The sequence below is a fragment of the Crocuta crocuta genome, unplaced genomic scaffold (assembly GCF_008692635.1).
Source record: "Crocuta crocuta isolate KB4526 unplaced genomic scaffold, BGI_CrCroc_1.0 scaffold179, whole genome shotgun sequence".
In the NCBI taxonomy this organism is placed as follows: Eukaryota; Metazoa; Chordata; class Mammalia; order Carnivora; family Hyaenidae; genus Crocuta; species Crocuta crocuta.
The window spans coordinates 6083148-6098446 of NW_027551568.1; the positions used below are offsets into that span (position 1 = coordinate 6083148).

At 57.1% G+C, this 15299-nt stretch overlaps 2 protein-coding genes across 4 annotated transcripts in view; one reads left to right on the top strand and one right to left on the bottom strand.

The window, feature by feature from the left end:
- STX18 (syntaxin 18) overlaps positions 1-14131 on the top strand; it is a 119860-nt gene extending 105729 nt beyond the window's left edge. For 2 of the 3 annotated variants that reach the window (XM_077750519.1, XM_077750521.1), the window contains exons 8-11: positions 8871-8929; positions 10098-10167; positions 11905-11985; positions 12671-13612. In XM_077750519.1, coding sequence (XP_077606645.1) covers positions 8871-8929; positions 10098-10167; positions 11905-11985; positions 12671-12766 — 306 coding nt within the window. In that variant the 3' untranslated portion in view covers positions 12767-13612. Of the gene's footprint in view, positions 1-8870; positions 8930-10097; positions 10168-11904; positions 11986-12670; positions 13613-13739 lie in introns of those variants that run through there. The other variant, XM_077750520.1, reaches the window with a different exon arrangement.
- Positions 13795-15299, bottom strand: part of NSG1 (neuronal vesicle trafficking associated 1) — a 28019-nt gene continuing 26514 nt past the window's right edge. The window contains exon 8 of the mRNA XM_077750385.1: positions 13795-15211. Within this exon, the coding sequence (XP_077606511.1) occupies positions 15003-15211 (209 nt within the window). The 3' untranslated portion in view covers positions 13795-15002. The remainder of the gene's footprint in view (positions 15212-15299) is intronic.

A 15299-nucleotide genomic window follows, 5' to 3' on the forward strand; every position in this document is an offset into this window, starting at 1 on the left:
TCCACAGCCCCCCCCCCCCCCCCCGCCACTCGCAGCAGCATCTGCCTGCACATAGCACATCTGGACGTTGGCGTGACGGGGCCGATGGAATACGCCGCCTGAGGTTGGCCGTGGACGTTTCCCAGTACTGCCCGTGGCGCAAGGAGCTGGGAAGCTGGTCCCCACACGGCGTGCTACTTTCAGTGCTGTACCTGACAAGTGACAGCAGCTTAATTCGCACCGCGGTTGACAGTGGACAGGCCTTTCCTAGTGCTCATTTTCTCCACAGTCCTCTTCATAAACGTGTTCAGAGGTGATGGGGCATTACCATCTCCTCTTAACTTTGGCAACAGGCAGTAAAGTGGCCCAACGTCCCCTAGTCGTTAATAAGTGGTAGAGCTTATTAATAATCGGTTCACACGTTTGTTTCTAACCTAAGCCCCTGGTGAAGAGAAGCATGGAGATCGGAGCCGAAGCCCTGTCCCATTAGAACGGGATCGGGGCTCATCCCAGCCTTGAGTCCCCCCGCCACTGAGGCGTCTGTGTTGCCAGCCTCCTCGTCGTCACTGTGGTCTATACGCCTCGCAGGTCTCAAGCAGTATGTCCTCAGAGAGGCCTTCCCAGCCACTCCGTCCCCAGACCCCACGTTATCCCTTCTCCCTCCACTAGAACACCAGTGCCATGAGTGCAGGGACTTTTCCGCTGTCGCTCCCGTATTCCCAGAGCCTGGAGTGGTGTTTGAGTGGACGAGCGCCTTTGAGGAGTATAACGTCAGAGCCATAGGCAGGATCACCAGTGAGAACTCTGGGATGTACGAGCTTCCAGTGGTTGCTGTTACTCTGTACACCTACCCGTGCTCCCTGTGTGCCGCGCCTGTGTGTGTCTCACTCAGTCTTTATGACAGTGCAGTGAAGAAGGAATGGTCCCTCTGTACATGTGAAAACCATGAGGCACGAAGTCTCTAAAGCCCTGCAAGGTCACAGAGCAGGTGCAGCAGACAGGCCACGTGCTGTGCCCCGCGCCCTGCACGTCCCCCTGTATCGTAGTTCATGGGAGCCCCTGGCGGGATCTGGTGGCGTGAGGGGCTGTAGCCCGTGTAGGAGCCTGTGGCAGACTGACACGGACAGCCTGGCAGAGGAGGGGGCCCCCCCATCCCCCCGGCCCCGCCGAGCGGTGGCACAAGTGCGGGTCTGCAGGCCGGGCCCGCGAGGGTGGCCAGCGGCACGGGCCTGCTCTCGGCTCACAGTCGTCTTGCTCTCCCGACTCCCTGTCTCTTCTCCAAGCCTGACCCACTTGGTCGTCGTCGTTGGTTGGTGGTTGTTTTTATTTTATTATTATTTATTTTTGAGAGTATGAGCAGGTGAGGGGCACAGAGAGAGGGAGACACAGACTCCGAAGCTGAGCTGTCAGCACAGAGCCTGACGTGGAGCTCAAACCCACAAACCGTGAAATCATGACCTGAGCCAAAGTTGGATGCTTAACCGACTGAGTCCCCGGGCGCCCTGAGCTGACCTGCTGTGGCCCCCTCACCGTGGGGGTCATGACTGAGTGAGCTGACAGGAGGTCCTTGCCTCATGGTGCCAGGCACACAGCGAGTACTCACGGGCTCCCCCAGCCTTTCCCCTTCGGTGTGGCAGGCGGTGCAGAGAGGCAGGCCAGCTCTCCCTTGCACAGGGTGGACAGCACTGAGCAGGGCTTGGGCTCCGGGGTCACAGCTGCACGTGTGCAGAGAGGACAGTGGTGTGCCTGCCACACTCAGAGCAGCATCATGGGTCAAGCAGGTGGCTGCGGCGGCTTAATACATATGTTATACACAGTACAGTTTCACATTTACCCCCCAGCCCCTGATGAGTGGCTTCCTGTCTGGGCTCAGAAGCACAAAACTGATTGCAGTGATCGTACTCTTAGCCGTGACTTTGCTGGGACTTGCTTCGGGGTGTCCCCTCACAGACTGTGGTTACTTTGTCAGGAATAATCAGCAGGGCTATCTTGGCTCATTACAGACAAACATCACTGTGTGTTAACGGGCTAAAACAGCTTCAGATGGCTCCCAGGCCCCTGCCATTCTCCACATTCTCCCGGGGTTCCAGAACACACCCTCTGACCTTGAGTAGGTGCTCAGTGCTCCCCAGACTGAGACGTGGGAGCCGGAAGCCTCGAGAGTGGAGGGAGGGTGGCCAGGGAAAGGCTGCAGCGTGGGTTCTAGTCAGTCAGGAGGTGATGAGAGGCCGGGCAGGGCAAGGCAGAGAGGAGAGGTGTGGGGAGTGGGCTGGGCCGCGCCGGGCCTGGGAGGAGGAGCCTGGAGCTTTCTGACTTGGGAAGCCTATGCAGGCAGTCACAGGGAGAGCCGGCTGGGTGGGGCAGGGATGCTGAATTCCCTTTGAGAGCCCTGTGTTTGCGGTGCCTCTGGGACATCTATGGGAAGTGTCTGGGGGGCGGTGGCCTTGACGCTCCGGCTAGAGACGTGGACGTGGGAGGCATCCTCCTGCCGATGTCTGAAACTGTGCGTGCTGGGGAGAGAAGGGAGAGGCAAAGGGCACCCCCGCCCCCGACACTCCACTGGGAGGCAGGCTGGGGCAGAGAAGCCAACAAATGAAAGTAAAGGATGATTAGATCATACTCCCTTCTTATAGCCAAATGATGGCAGGTTTCTTACAGTCTCCCCATTTTCTTCAATTTGTCCAAAATAATTTTATTAATGAAAATAATGACTTCATGTTCCCTCAAATAAGGTAACAGGACCACATCTCTTTGCTAGAGAAAAAATATGCTTAGCTCTGCTTCTTGAATGCGTTTGTACGTAAGCAGACTCTACCTCCTGTTTGAAAGGCTTTTTCTCCCTTTAATATACTTCATAGAGGAAGTAGCTAGAACAAGAGTCAGCTGTTTGCCAACAAAGTTTGCCTTTCTCCCATGGGTCGTGGTGAGCAGCGTCGTCGTCTTAGCTTTTGCCGATGCGTGACCTTTGGACAGGTGACGGGGTCGAAGGCCCACGGCAGGGGCGCCTCATCCACTGGCGCTCTGTCCCCGTGAGAGGTGATGAACGAGCACGGGCCCGGGGACCCAGCAGAGTCCCTGATCCTCTACATCACTTCCTGTCTGTGTGGTTTGGGGTGAGAAAATTAGCCTCCCTGCACTTCAGTGTGGCAAGAATCACCACCCCATGGTACTGTCGGGAAGTGTGCACAGACGGAAGGGTGCCCCGCGGGGCGCGTAGGAGCTGCTTGGGCAGCGGTGGCCCCCACGCTGGAACGCCGCTGCTGTCCCTGTGCGCACCTGCGTTCCCTGCACATGTCCCGGATGTGGTTGGAGCTAATGCACGTGAGGAAGAAAGGTTCACGTCCTGAGGCTTTTCTGTGCATAATGACTGTTGATGCCCTGTGTTCCCTCTTTGGTGTCCTGTCCTGAGTTGTTGTCTAAAAGCATGCTACTGACCATTCCCAACAATGCTGGCTGTTTCAGGGCCCCAGCGTCCGTGACTAAGGTGGTCAGGACCAGCAAGAACGCCCTCATTTGTATTGTGCTACTGCAGGCGGGTCGGGCAGGAGGCTGTAATGTTCAGAGCTTCCACTGCAAGCTCTTAAGTGTTCACTTAACTTCTTTCTTAATTGGGAGGAATAGCTAAGTACCACATCTTACAGGCTGACTAACCCGAATCTTACTTAACAGGCTCAACCCTGAAAATGAAGAGAAATAAATGCGACACTATTGGTTTTAAATTGGGAAGTGTTGTAGCAAATTGTAGTCATAATTCATAATCACCGTTTTGGAATTTTTCCTCGGGGCAAAAGAATGAATTAAGCCCTATAATATCAACTTAATTCATTATCCCACCCATAGGAGCAGTTGTTACATGTTCCAAAATGGTTGCAGAGTGTTAGATGATTTGCAGAGCGATTTTCCATTTATAACTCGTGGTGCAGGTATATTAACGTCTGAGTTACTGTAAGCAGATGTTTTGCGGTCAGGCTGAGTGGAACCAAATTGTTTTCTGATGTTACACAGAGAAAATCCCTCCTTTCGAAGCCTGCATTCAGTTTACTCACCTCAAGTGAAACCATCTGCATTTATTGGTGTGTCCCTTAGGATAATTTTTAAAGCCATGCGTACGGCTTCTGTTCTTCAGTCTGCGTGAAAGGCGTCCCTAGCCTGTGTCCCCAGTGGTAGGCCGCTGGGACACCAGGGGGCTGGCTGGCAGCGCTTGGGATCTGGGCCATGCTCGGAATTGTCGGTAGAATCTGGGCACCACACGGCTGAGAGCCGAGGCCCACACCCTGGGGAGGTTTCAGGTTCGCAGGGGCAGAGGTGGGGATGGAGGTGAGGGTCACAGAGCCATGAATATGCAGGTGTTTGGCATAGATGAAGCGCATCTCGAGAACCCAGAGAGGTCCTGGGCCGGGGTGGTGGGGACAGACTGCTCTCAGGCCGAGCCCCTGGGTTCCTAGCCCCTGGGGTGGGTTTGTAGTCTTTGGCCCAGTTAGCTGCTCTGGCCTCTTTGCAATGCAAATAACTTCTTGGGCCTCATCTTCTACCCAAAGGCCTTTGTAGGAGTGATTTTCTTTTTAAAACTATAGTAGAGAAGATTAGATTAGAAAAGGGTTTCTGTAACAGTGCATTCAGTGTGGATTTGTGTCCTTTAAACCAGATTATAAACCCTTTTGGGGCCCTCTATTTGGAAGTCTTCTAAATGGAATAAAAGCAGTTAAATAATATTGCCTAACACGCATGTAACACACAACACACGCCAGGTACCACTCTGAGCACTCGAGTGTTCATTAATGTAAGCCACCCCGTGTGGGAGGGACTGTCGCCGGCCCCATTTTACAGCGAGCTCGCAGGTCCTAGACCTTTACATGTGGTGCCTACCTCCGTGGTTGAGGGGAACTTGCCCCGGGTGTCCGTCTGTGCTGAGGGAAAGCACTGCGTTTTGGCGGGAGACCAAACAGTATGGAGCAGAAGGAGCCACGGCAGGAGGCCACACAGGCTGCTTGCTGTCCTGCGTCGCGGGCCCTGCTTGTCCTCCTTACCCGTCGGTCGTGCAGGCCTCATGTCCTGCTTTCCAGCGCCTCACAGAGATGGGGGCCCTGGGACAGGGCGGGGCGCTCTTCCTCCAGCCTGCGGGGACCCCTGTCCTTGGTGCTGACGGTGGAGACCAGGCCTCCGGCTACTGCACCTTCTGAGGTCCCTGTCCTCTGGGGGACGGATCCCACGCCAGCAGCTGCCAGTGGGCCCCAGTGAACGCTGTGTGAGCGTTTCTCACGCTGGACAGAGCGAGATGACCTCAAGTCACAGCGGCTCTAAAATTTGAAACCAGAGAGGTGGAAGGGGCCTTCAGAACATTTCAGGACTCACTTTGCGTATCTGGAATCTCACTCCCAGAGAGATTAATAGTTCACATTTAGTGAGGGCTTCCTATGTGCCGTGCACCCTAAGCAACTTACATGCATTAGCACGTCTTTTTGTATTAATTACTGTCCTCATCCCATTTTAGGGATGTAGATAAAGGCACGGAAAAGTTAGCTGCCCACGGGCATGTAGCTTCGAAGGTAGAGGAGCCGTCGTCTGTCCCCACCCTCGGCATCAGGCAGGAACGGATAAGAATCCCCACATCTGTTCTCAAAGAGGCCCTGTCACATAACAGCCCAGACAGAAGCCAGTGACTGGTCCAGGGGTCACCCCAGGAGTTCCGCTGAGGCCACTGGGGCAGGCCCGCTGAAGTCCCAGGCGTGTCCACCACCTGTCCCCGCCGGCCAACACCTGCTGCTCCCGGCCTTCGTCTGCACAGGAGGGGTGAGGCACGCGGGTTTGCCATGGAGACAGCATCGGAACCCATGCTAAGTCTGGTGCAGGTGAATGCTGTCAGCAGCCTGGCCATTACCTCATCTGCCTGAGCCCTGCCAGACCCATTCTGTGGTCGCCTTGCACCTGGCTATGGGAAAAACTGGTTTTGTTTTTGAAAACACAGTTTCATTGTAACTCCCGCCCCCAAATGGGGGCTGCTTTCCATAAAGGTCCTGGCCATGCCCACCTCTTACCTCCGCCTTGTTCCCACTTGATCCCTGGAGGCATTTGTTTCTCTCACTCCTCCCCACCCCCCTCCCCGCCCCCGGGAATGGGTACTTCTCAAATGCAGGAACCCACGGTTGAAAGGAAATCAGAGCCAGAATCTGACCCCCCTGCTGACGCGAGTCGGGAGAGGGGCTGCGTCTCGAGAGGGGCAGCAGTGCCACATGCCCAGAGTTGGGGAGGAAACAGAGCTTTGTTCCCGGGGGAGGTTCCAGTAATAAACCACCTCAAACCCCTGGCTGGTCTTGCTTAGGAGCAGTTTAGAAAGCATAAAAGGGCTGAGGATTTAAAAGGACAGAGCCATATTTTGTCACTTAAAAAAATAAGAAAATGCCCCCTACCCTGCCCCCTCCAAAACCCTGAGTAATACCCGGGAGGATTANCTTGTTCCCACTTGATCCCTGGAGGCATTTGTTTCTCTCACTCCTCCCCACCCCCCTCCCCGCCCCCGGGAATGGGTACTTCTCAAATGCAGGAACCCACGGTTGAAAGGAAATCAGAGCCAGAATCTGACCCCCCTGCTGATGGGAGTGCGAGAGGGGCAGCGGTGCCACATGCCCAGAGTTGGGGAGGAAACAGAGCTTTGTTCCCGGGGGAGGTTCCAGTAATAAACCACCTCAAACCCCTGGCTGGTCTTGCTTAGGAGCAGTTTAGAAAGCATAAAAGGGCTGAGGATTTAAAAGGACAGAGCCATATTTTGTCACTTAAAAAAATAAGAAAATGCCCCCTACCCCGCCCCTCCAAAACCCTGAGTAATACCCGGGAGAATTAGCACCTCCGTGCCACAGTCCTTGTAGTTTTCCGTAAACAACCGGACTCTTAAGTAACTGTTGAGTTGACAGTTAATAGGGCTGATACTTTCAAACTCTAAAAAGTGAAGTTTTTAGTCCCTTGAATAGCGTGTTTCATGCATAATTAGAAGGGCCGTCCTGGTACTGTCACCGAGTACTGTGGTTGAACGGCCCAGCAGAGTGCTCCCTGGCCCGTCTGCCCTTCTGGAAACAGTGCTGGCCCCTCGTTCTCTGACCCAGCAGGTCTGGGGTGTAGTGGAGGCCTCTCTGTGTTGTGACAAGCAGCAGAGCTGACATTGGGTGCCCTGCAGTGTGTTGGGGCCTGTGCTGTGTTGGGGGACAGTGGAAAAAGCCCCACCCTAGGTGGGTGGGAAGACGGCCCCCCAACAAGGGCAAGAAGTGTAGGGATGGGTCAGGTGCAGGGGAGCTTTATAAAGAGACAAGTTGGTAGAAGGTGATTCAATCTGCCTGATGTGCCTGGTCACTAGGAATGTGACTAGGGTGGGTGTCTAGGGACCCGTCAGAGTCCCCCGGTGAGGGGACGCCTCAGCCTCCATCAGCCCTCAGCTAATCTGTGCAGGGTTGAGGCAGAGGGCTGCAGAAGGCTGCACCTCAGCGCTCATCTACAGGGACAGGGACAGGGCCAGCGTGGTGCGGCGTGACATGACTGGCATCCTAGATCACTCTGACCAAGGGGTGGGGGGCAGATTGGAGGAGAGAGAGAGATGATGCGGGCAGAGCACAGGCGCCAGGGAAGGGCGCAGGTGAACTGGCAGACAGGACGGGAGGGTGCCCGTGTGGAGGGCTGGGGGGGAGCCGGGAGGAGTGAGCAAGGCACGAGGGGAGGGGAGGAGGGCATGGGGAGGGGCAAGGAGGTATAGCGGAGGAGGAGGTACAGCAGGGAGAACATGAGTCCCTGCATGTGACGCGCCCAGCGTGGTGTCTCCTCCGTTGTTTTTCTGAGCAAGTGCTAGCTCGGTTGGGGTTACCAACCCAAAGTTGCTTTGGGTGGCAAATGCGCTGTTGGATTGCAGGAGGGCAGGAGCTTACCTCCGTCTGTCCCCCACCCAGCGCCTGGCACAGACAGTGCCTCAGAAAATAGCCGTGGACGGCACTGCCGCTTTAATAGATGTGAAGGAAGGAATGCGTGCGAGGTCTTTTCAGACTTGGGTTTGATGTGGTTCCCTGCCTCGGGCGCTCATTGTCACAGGGGGCGTTTGGGACGTGGACAGCTTAAAAGGCTTAAAATGGCTAACGTCCTAAGAGATTTTTTTTCACAAGGCACTAGGCCCAGGTTAGAAACATGAGAAATAAGTTCAAGCTGGGGGGTCCTGGGATGGATCACGGAGAACGTGGCATCTGAGCCGTGTCTGTGGAACGTGGGCCAGAACATGGAGGGACCCGGCCCAGGGCTGAGTGTGCATTCAGGGAGCGGAGTGGGCATATGACGGCGGGGTCGTGGGTCCCGCAGCGCAGAGATCTGGCCCCACACCACGGCGAAGCTTCAGACGCGCCATCCTCTCGCTTGGTGGGAACAGCGAGGGCAGCGGCCGAATGCTCCGGGGTGGACTCGGCTCTGATGGGCTCCCGATGTCAGGCTGGCATCCTTACCCAGACTGAGTCCTGAAGCCTGATGGCCCGCCAGGCCCAGGACCACAGCTCCTCTGGCTCCTGGGCCCGTGTCCCTGTCATGGTGGGGTGGCCAAGGCCCAGCTCTGAAATGAGGCTGCCCTGCACTCAGCTGCGCTGCTGGAGCTCACCCCTCCGCTGAGACGGGAGAGAGCAGGGGAAGGACGCAGGCGACCTCGGCCTCCACGCTCTCACCTCCCCGGGCCTCACGTCGCTTGCAGGCGGCAGAGGCCCAGCCACAGCGATGTTTTCACACAGATGCCACACGTCTCCACGCCAGGAGGAGGGCCGTGGTGGCAGTTCTTAGGGCAGATCACAGATTTCTGTGCAGACGCCTGGCTAGACACTTGCCTTTGTGTTGCTTTTGAGTATGACGTCACCCTTGATGTGTTTGTCTCCTCACAGTTTGAACAAGAGAACCAGCGCCTAATTGGTGAGATGAACAGCCTGTTTGATGAAGTGAGGTATGTGTGTGGTTCCTCTGAGCTGCTGGCCTCAACCCTTCTAGAAGCTCGGAACTTTATTCATTTACTTAGATGGCCAGGCACCCCCTTGTGGCCCTGGCCACATGCACCCCTCTCAGCCATTCGGGGGTCCAGGCAGCTGCCCAACTTCAGTGGCTCCCCTGACCTTGTGGGCCCGTGGGAGGTCACCCCCCGCGTGCTGGTTCTCACTCCCAGGTCGGGTGCCCCCCCGCCCCATCCCTGTCTGCCCCCTCGGGGCCTGGAGGGTGAGTGGCCGTGCTCACTGGTGGGGACTGTCGCTGGCTGGCCCTCTAGGGCAAGCACGTGGGGGCCGTTTCCCCGAGAATGTTGGGAGCATCTGGAAGGAAGGCCTGGGCTTTTGCAGGGACCTGAAGCCCTGCTGCACTGTGGGCTCGTCCGACACGACAGTGTGTCCTGGGGACAGCCCCGGGGACCCTGATGGCACCCGTGCCCCTCTGCGGCCTCTGCCCTCGTTCTGTGGCCCTCCTAGTCCTCCCGNGGCCACCCCCCAGCCCACCCTGGGGCCCCCTTCCTGCCCCTGAACCGGGGAGCAGCTCAGACTCTTGGTTGCTGCACACAGATACGTTTTCAGAGGGAACCAGAGGAGGGCTTCCTCTCAGCAGGAAGTAGGTCCGGTGGCAGATACACCGTCCCCCACCTCCCGCAGACGGAGTGGGGTTGTCGGCCCACGGGCGTCTCAGCCCCACCGCGTTACCGTTACTGGGCTGCGTAGCACTGGAAGCCCGCCTTTTGCCACCGGGGTGTGGACCCCAAGCAGGGGCACCGTGGGTCAGCTTAGGGAGGGCGAGTGTCCTCACTGCAGTGCGCCCCCTAAGTGACAGACTTCCAAGGAGAGCCGGTGCGTGCGAGGTCAGCCGCCTCCTTCCCTGAGCCCCACCTGGTGCCCCTCCCCCTCACGGATGAGGTGGTGCCCCTCCCCCTTACAGATAACGTGGTGCCCCTCACTCGCTCATGGATGGCGTGGTGCCCCTCCTCTCAGGGGTGACGTGGGGTCCCCTCTCTCTGGAGACTCTGGTGGTGTCCCCTCCATTTCTCACTTACACGGTCTATTTAGAAATGTGTGACGTTCCCACTAGGACTGCCACCTACTGACAGTTGTATGTACTTTTTTTTTTTTTTAATGAAGGCAAATCGAAGGGAGAGTGGTTGAAATTTCCAGACTCCAAGAAATCTTCACAGAGAAGGTACTACAACAGGTAAGAAAAAAAAATCATGGTTTAAAAGTTTTGGTTTCAAGGAATCTACTGTGAAGTCAGGATGTTTGCTCTCTGCCTGATCTGTGCAGCCACGTGCGCGGGTGCTCAGAGCTGCGTGCGTCCGGCCAGCGCCCCCCAGGACGGCCCCGGGTCCCCGCGCAGCCTGCGTGCGGGCAGCCGTGTGTGCGGTGGAGCGCACAGAGGAGGGGGTCGGGCACACCTCCCTTCTGGGCACCTCTGAGCTACGACCTCCCGGCTGCGAACGGAGTGGCCCGCGCAGNTGGGTGCTCAGAGCTGCGTGCGTCCGGCCAGCCCCCCCCCAGGACGGCCCCGGGTCCCCGCGCAGCCTGCGTGTGGGCAGCCGTGTGTGTGGTGGAGCGCACAGAGGAGGGGGTCGGGCACACCTCCCTTCTGGGCACCTCTGAGCTACGACCTCCCGGCTGCGAACGGAGTGGCCCGCGCAGGGCGGTCGTGCGGCCCAGAGGTGACCTGCGGGAGGCGCCCAGCACACCTGGCGGCTCGTAGCCGGTCAGTCGATGGCATGACTAGGGCCACACTCGGCCCCGCTCGGAATGCCGTGCCCGTGCCGCCTCAGGAGCCCCTCACGCAGGCAACAGGGTGGTTCTCACAGGTGGGTTTTCGTGTTACTTCTGCCTGCCTCCAGTTCCGAACCTCTTCCAGCCAGTAGCCGGCCCAACGTGCGGCAACCTGACTGGCAAGTTTGGCCTTCTGGTTTTAGCATCTGCAGGCCCTGGAAGGGTTTCAAAGACCATGTCATGTGCTGCATTGTGTTACACTGGCCGTGTCGGCTTAAGACCCACCCCCCCGGCCCCGCCCCACAAAACCTGCCAGAAACCTCACAACCAGAGTTGAATCATTGTGAATTAGGTACATGCAGCCTAACAGGAAGTTCAGTTTCGTGAGAGGTGCCTTTTCTAACAGTTGAAGGACCTATTCAAGTGTGTGTGTGCTGAGCCTTCACTTAGAAGCCTCGTGCCTGTCACTTCAGCCTCCTGACACATAGAGCAGCTGAGTGTCCCTGTCCGAGCACACGACCCGTTCCTGGGGACAGCTCAGTGTGGCAGGAGAGCTCGGGGGCCAGGTAGGGTCACACACTGGCTCCGATCTGGACTTCCAGCGTGGACGGGTGACCGGGGCGCCGCCAGCCACGCCGCCCTCTGCACACTGGGTGGACGCCCCCGCCGCACCGTCAGGGCTGGGGGTCGAGGGACCTGACGCGCTCTCGGCTCGTGCAGGCTCTCAGCACACGGGAGCCAATATCGTCACATGTTTTAGGCCTTTTTTTTAGAGACACACACACAGTGAGACGCAACGCGCTCCCCCAAGCCGGCGTGTGGGTCTTAAAGCCCACGCATTGGAAGCTGGTCTCTGGACTTCATAGATACGCGAGACTAGAGGGAAGCCCCTGGCATGTGGTGGCTGCCACGGGAGCTCTCGGGAGTGTCCCTTCTTGCTGGCAGGTGGCACAGGAGGTGGCAGCTTGGGGTGGAAGGGGGGACAGGCACCGGGTTCTGGTCCCAGGCCTGCCACACAGTGGCTGCGTGACTCTGGGAAAATTACTAAACTTCTCTGAACCCTAAGGTTCCCTTTGGTTACATCCCCTCGGGGCACAGTGAGGACCCACGGGCTCACACTCATGAGCCCTGCTGGCTACGGACGTACGGACGCTCGGGGAGGAGATCATGGCGGGGTCTACCGGTCACTCTTGTTCCGTAGGAAGCGGAGATCGACAGCATTCACCAGTTAGTCGTAGGGGCAACTGAGAATATCAAGGAGGGCAACGAAGACATCAGAGAGGTGAGTGCCCTCGGGCCCCCCGGGCCTCGCCGGCACGGCCCCACGTCCAGGCTGCGGGAGCGCCTCTGGGGCCCGGCCCGCGGGGCTGACCCCCTGACTGGGGGCGGTCACATTCTGTCCTCGCCAAACCCCCGGCACCTGCTCTTAACTAGAGACAGGACTCCCCGCCCTCCAAGGGCGCGACCTGAGGGAGGCACATGAGGTCACTCTGGGCAAGGGTTGGACCGGCCCCCTAAACCAGGGGTGGGTGCCACCGGAGCAGCTTGTTGGACCCCCCGCCCTGACGGATGGGGACCAGAGCCCTGGTCCCCGTTTATTGAGGCTGGGGCTGGACACTGAGTGTGGTCCTCGGGTTTGGGCTGACGTGGGACCATTCCTGGGCCGCTGTCCCGCTAGCAGACAGCAGCCACACCAGCCGCGATGCTCTTTTCAACCCTGGGCCCCACGTGGGCTGTTTCTGGGTGTTTCCTGGGAGAAGTGAGCAGGACGTGTGAGGAAGGGCCAGCCAGGAGGGAAACGCCGGTTTGTTTTCTGGTGGGTCCTAAACCCACTTTCTGGTTTCACCTGCTTCGTAAGGTAGGCGCAGGCTCCAGGGTAGGGAGAGCACACACGCAGGTAGATGGAGCGTTTGCGGGCTGCTCACACCACAGCCCCGTGTGACGGAAGTCCCTGCTCCCGCCCCCAGGCCATTAAAAACAACGCTGGCTTCCGCGTGTGGGTCCTCTTCTTCCTGGTGATGTGCTCCTTCTCCCTGCTCTTCCTGGACTGGTACGACAGCTAGTCTGCCCCGTTCACACCTGGCGCGCGGTGCGCCGTCGAGGGGCTCCGGCATCGGAGCAGGGCTGTGCCCAGATTATACCGCATTTGGGGGGAGGGGGGCCGTGACAGACCTACATACTCTCACAGAAGGGACGCCCAGACCTGTGGTCTTCAGCCCATTTAGTAGCTGAAAAAGAAAACGCAGATTGGAGGTGGTCTGTGTGGCAGTCCCAAGGCAGGGTGGAGGAGAGGGGGGTCGTTGCCGGCGGCACCCTAACAGGAGGCCGATGTGGAGGGGCTGCCGGAAGCACCGACCTTGCCCTTCCGGTGGCTTTAGGAGAAGTGCTGGGTAATAACTTCTCACAACAAGTGGTCATCACTTTGTTTCCTGTGGCTTCTTGTCTGCCTGAGCCAAGTGCTGCAGTCACTATATTGTAGAAAACTCACCTTTGCCTCATGGATCTAATAAACGCAACTACAGCTACTCGGTGTACCGTCAGTGGGTCCGGATACAGAAGTCCGGCAGATGCCTGCCTGTCGGGGAAGGCGTGTGGCCACCGGCCCTGGGCACTCACAAGGGACCGCCAGGGCCCAGGAGCATCTGTCCAGAGCAGGAACCTGGCCAGCTGCCCTTGGCCCTGTGTACCCGTTCCTCTAGAAACCAAATAGGGATGCCTGTTTGCAGCGGGAGGCACTGGGCTTCTGGAGCCACGTCCGTGCCGGCGTTCGTGGGGCCCCCAGCTGCTCCCTGCAAAGCCGGTCTGTGGTGCAGCCACGGGGACCCTTGTGTTCTTTATTTGCACGGAGTGAAATGTCAGAAGTTACATGTGAATGCGTTTACCGTCAATAAAATGTCTACTAGAAAATACTAAGGGGTGTTGCTTGAGCAGTGCGTCTGCGTGGGCTTGAACGCTTACAGAGGTGTCTGTGTGGTTGAGCTCAGCACACGAACGACGAGGCCATGGTCTCAAAACACCCTCCATACTAAAATCCAGGTCTGGAAGCGGTGATGGAGTCGGCCGTGGCCACCACACTTGTTTGCAACAGATCTCGAACTAGTTGTCATTTATTTGCGATCTACCGAAAACAGTGAAACTTCAGACACGTCCACCAGCAACAGCACAGGTAACACGGGAGAAGATGTCTGCGCGTCTTGTTTCTATTTAATGGTTTTACACACATAGCTTAGCTAACTGGCCATTTTGTAAACATATACTTTAATGTCAAGATTCAGGTTGAAATGTAATTTCCTTACAAAGATCGGGAACTGAAATGTCCTCATTGGATCTGCAAGTTGCCAGGCCAGCCCCTCCCAGCCTCCCCCCAGCCTGCTTCTCACATCGAAGGATTTCTAGTTCACAAAATAAAAATCAGTCTTGGCTTCCCAGCAAGTACATTTTCACTTTCCCAGCACAAATAAGGTCTTAAAAACTCACTAACAGGGCTGTGGGTGCAAATTTACTCATTAGCAGGAGAGAACAAAAAAGACCACAGGAGTCTATTCAACACATCACAGAGCAGACGGACTACCTACAGGGGGCGGGGGTCCTCAGGCCTCGGACCAGGGTCCTCCCACAGCCCTCCTCCCCCCACGTGCCACATGCGTGGGCTCTCCACACCAAGGTGCCACTCCAGGGGAGGGGCAGGGCCGCCCAAGCGGCTGTGCTGCAGGCAGGACACCCGCACACTTGGCCGTGAGCGCAGGGAAGAAAAGGGCGCACCTGCCCCCAGACGTCCTAGCTCCTTCCTTCTCTACACCTCTCACCGCCGGGCACCATGGCGAGACACCGCTGCCACCCAGCTGAAGGCTGGCAGAAATCTGAAGTACGGCTTGCTCTTAGCCACGTGGGGGCCACTCTAAAAATGGCTGTGGAGTAAGGTTCGCAAACAGCAGGGGGCAGGGAGGGGAGTAAAAATCAATTCCACAAAATGCATTATTCATCTGAATCCAGACCCCTTGCATATCCAGTGTAAATTTACTTTTTGATGGCATCCAATAAATCCCAGTAAAGTAGCTAAATTAAGATTCCTTAACATGAAAAGTGGTGTCAGAGCTCTTTAAGCAATGCTGATATGCACTTGATCTTATGCCCATGAGCGGTCGGCAGCAAGTTTTATTGGCAAAGCAGCATTAGCAAACAGAAGCAGTTGCACCATAAATGAGTAACCTCTAAATTATCGGTAATTATATTTGACGAAACGTCCCTCCAAGTCCCTTTGTTACCTTCGAATGACACATTGTGAGGAAGCTGCCCATCTCACTGGGCTGACTTGTCGGCGGCTTCCGTCTCCTGCTCGGACAGCTTCTCTTCCGACAGAACGGACATCCAGGGCGAGACAGAGCGCGTGATGCTCTGCTTGGCCAAGTTGTAGTGGTTGATGACGGTGTAGAACTTCTCCCGGGCACTGGAGTCTTGCTCGGCATAGTAGCTCTCCAAGCCTTCTGGAATGCACTGGGTGCTCTGAAAGACAAGAGACCGTGGAGATCACATCTCGATGCGGCCTGGGGTGTCGGGGTGTCTCCGGGGAGCGCCCCACGGGTGTTTGCTGAGCGC